Source organism: Triticum dicoccoides, chromosome 3A (assembly GCF_002162155.2).
Source record: "Triticum dicoccoides isolate Atlit2015 ecotype Zavitan chromosome 3A, WEW_v2.0, whole genome shotgun sequence".
Lineage (NCBI taxonomy): Eukaryota > Viridiplantae > Streptophyta > Magnoliopsida > Poales > Poaceae > Triticum > Triticum dicoccoides.
In genome coordinates, this window is record NC_041384.1 from 725,548,235 (window position 1) to 725,550,514 (window position 2,280).

Genomic DNA, 2,280 nt, shown 5'->3' on the forward strand with positions numbered 1-2,280 from the left:
CAGTAGGCGCGAAGGAAGCAGTTGTGGCTCCTCATTTTGCTCTAGCTTCTGACTGTTCCAGAACGAGAATTAGCCGCGTGTTTCAAAAAAAAAAAAAGAGAATGGCGAGGAGGAGCGTGGGCCGACGTGGCGCCTCGATCCACTCTGGCGCAGCGTGGATGATGTCTCTGCACATGCACGCACGCGCAGCAATATCATACTCCCTCCATTCCAAAATACAATGTGCCCGCGCTTTTCAAGATCCAACTTTGACCATAAATTTAACCAACGAGACCAACTACGACGGGAGAAAAAATTATATAATTGAAAACTTCTTTCGAATACGAATTCACTGATATAATTTTTGTTCCGGCCGCAATCAGTCCTGGTAGTTAAATTTACGGTCAAAATTAAAATACGTGGATATAGAAAACACTACATTATGGAATGGAGGAAGTACAGTAGAGATCACATGTCGGCGTCGGTGCAGTAGACTGAAGCAGTAGCAAAAGAAAAAGTAAAGAGCAAAATTGCCAGATGGATGTGGGTGGATCCAGGCCCCGGTCCAACCCAGCACCAACGTTCCGCGCACACGCGCAACACCGCCGCTCTGACGATCCTCGAGCTGGCCACGAGGGAGAACAATTCGCAGTTCGCAATTCGCTCCTCCCACTGCCCCACATCCCCAAACCCAATAAGGACCCGCCACGTCGTCCCTTTTAACCACTCCCGTTCTCCTCCCGTCTCCATGGCCGTCCGCTTTGACCATTGACCCAGCCAGGGCCACCCGACCGGCCGCAATACAAAACCGAAAATGAATAAACAAGCACGTGTGCACGGAACGCCGAGGACCAGCTCAGCTGCAGCTCCCGTTGAATCGTCCAACTTCCGAGGTCAAACCCCCGTCCAACCATGGCGAGACGAGAGCCCGGAGGGAATACATATACGCCTCCCCCCTCAGATCCACACGCCGCAATCCTCGTGCTCACTGCCCACCCAGCTCATCCATCTCCAGATCTCCTCCTCCAGCACCATCATCTAGAAGCTTCTCGAAGGCAGGCACTATACACTTCTCTTCTCTCGCTATGGGCAATGGGCTGTCTCCGTGCGTGAGCATGCCGGCGGCCGCTGAGGCGCCCGCGGCGGCCAGGCTGGTGTACTGGGGCGGGCGGACGAGGGCGCTGCCGGTCACCGACGACGAGGAGGGCGAGGGCGAGGGCAACGGCGGTGTCCCCTGCACGGCCGCGGACGTGACGGCGGAGCTGCTCCCGGCCGACCACGTGGTCTGCCCGGCCGACTCCTTCTTCGTCGGCCTCCCGGTCCCCGTCGCGTTGCCGGGGGAGCGGCTGCTGCCCGGCCGGACCTATTTCGTGCTCCCCCGCCGCCTCCTCTCCTCCCCCTCCCCCGGCGGCAAGGCGGCCGTGCTCACCGCGGCCACGCTCGCGTCGCTGTCGGCCGCGCCGGGGGGCAGGAAGACGGTGCAGCTCGCCGGCCCCGGCCAGTGCCCATTCGAGTACGTCAAGGGCGGCGAGGACGGCGCCGCGGCGCTCATCCGGGTCCTGCCGCAGTTCATCGAGAAGGTCATCACCTGCGACGGCGGCAACGGCAACGCCGATGCTGCCGGCCGGCGCGGGCCGGGCAAGGTGGCTGCGACGGGGACGGAGCTGTGCAGCACGCCGGAGCTGAAGCGGCACTACGCGCAGCTCGTGGGCGCCAAGGGCCGCCCGTGGTCGCCGAGGCTGGAGACCATCTCCGAGCGCAGCAAGAGGAGGATCTTCTCGTCGCCGGCCAGACTGCTGTTGTCTTCGCAATGATATAATTAGCTAATGAGCCTAGATCGTTCTGGATTAGAGATTAATGGGGATTAATTAGTTAGCGAACATAGCGTTCGATTTTACTTGTACAATAGTTGGAACTGAAATACAAATGTACAAATTTGTCGAAAACATTTACAAATGTATGTAAGATTTTTGGATCCTACAAGTCATGGCACCCTCTCTCGTTTCCGTAAACTGACCGGGCTGTCCGTTCGAACGTTTAGGATCGGTTTATGGGTCCGGCTGTAGATACTCGCAGGACATCCAATGGCATCCTTTGAAATCGTTTGATCAGATCGTCCATTTTATCCTTTCTCCCAGCGCGTTGCACACACTATGGATGTGCTCGCCCCTTCGCAGTCATCTTTAGTAAACCGTGCTCGCAGCACCCCCCCCCCTCCCCCCCAATCGGCGAAGCTTGCAGTGCCACCACTAGATTTGCTCCTGCAACATGTGCAAGACGAGAGTCGCGCTGTCGTCAACA

The 2,280-nt window shown here is 57.7% G+C and overlaps 1 protein-coding gene across 1 annotated transcript; it reads left to right on the top strand.

Moving 5' to 3' along the window:
* Positions 1–851: 851 nt before the first annotated feature.
* LOC119273503 lies at positions 852–1,959 on the top strand. The gene has a single exon (XM_037554647.1). It carries the CDS (start codon positions 1,065–1,067, stop codon positions 1,791–1,793), a length of 729 nt encoding a protein of 242 aa, XP_037410544.1. The 5' UTR covers positions 852–1,064; the 3' UTR covers positions 1,794–1,959.
* Positions 1,960–2,280: the final 321 nt, after the last annotated feature.

What these genes read in the sequence shown, in the direction of transcription:
- LOC119273503 (XM_037554647.1), top strand. Translation starts at nt 1,065, where the DNA reads ATGGGCAATGGGCTGTCTCCGTGCGTGAGCATGCCGGCGGCCGCTGAG.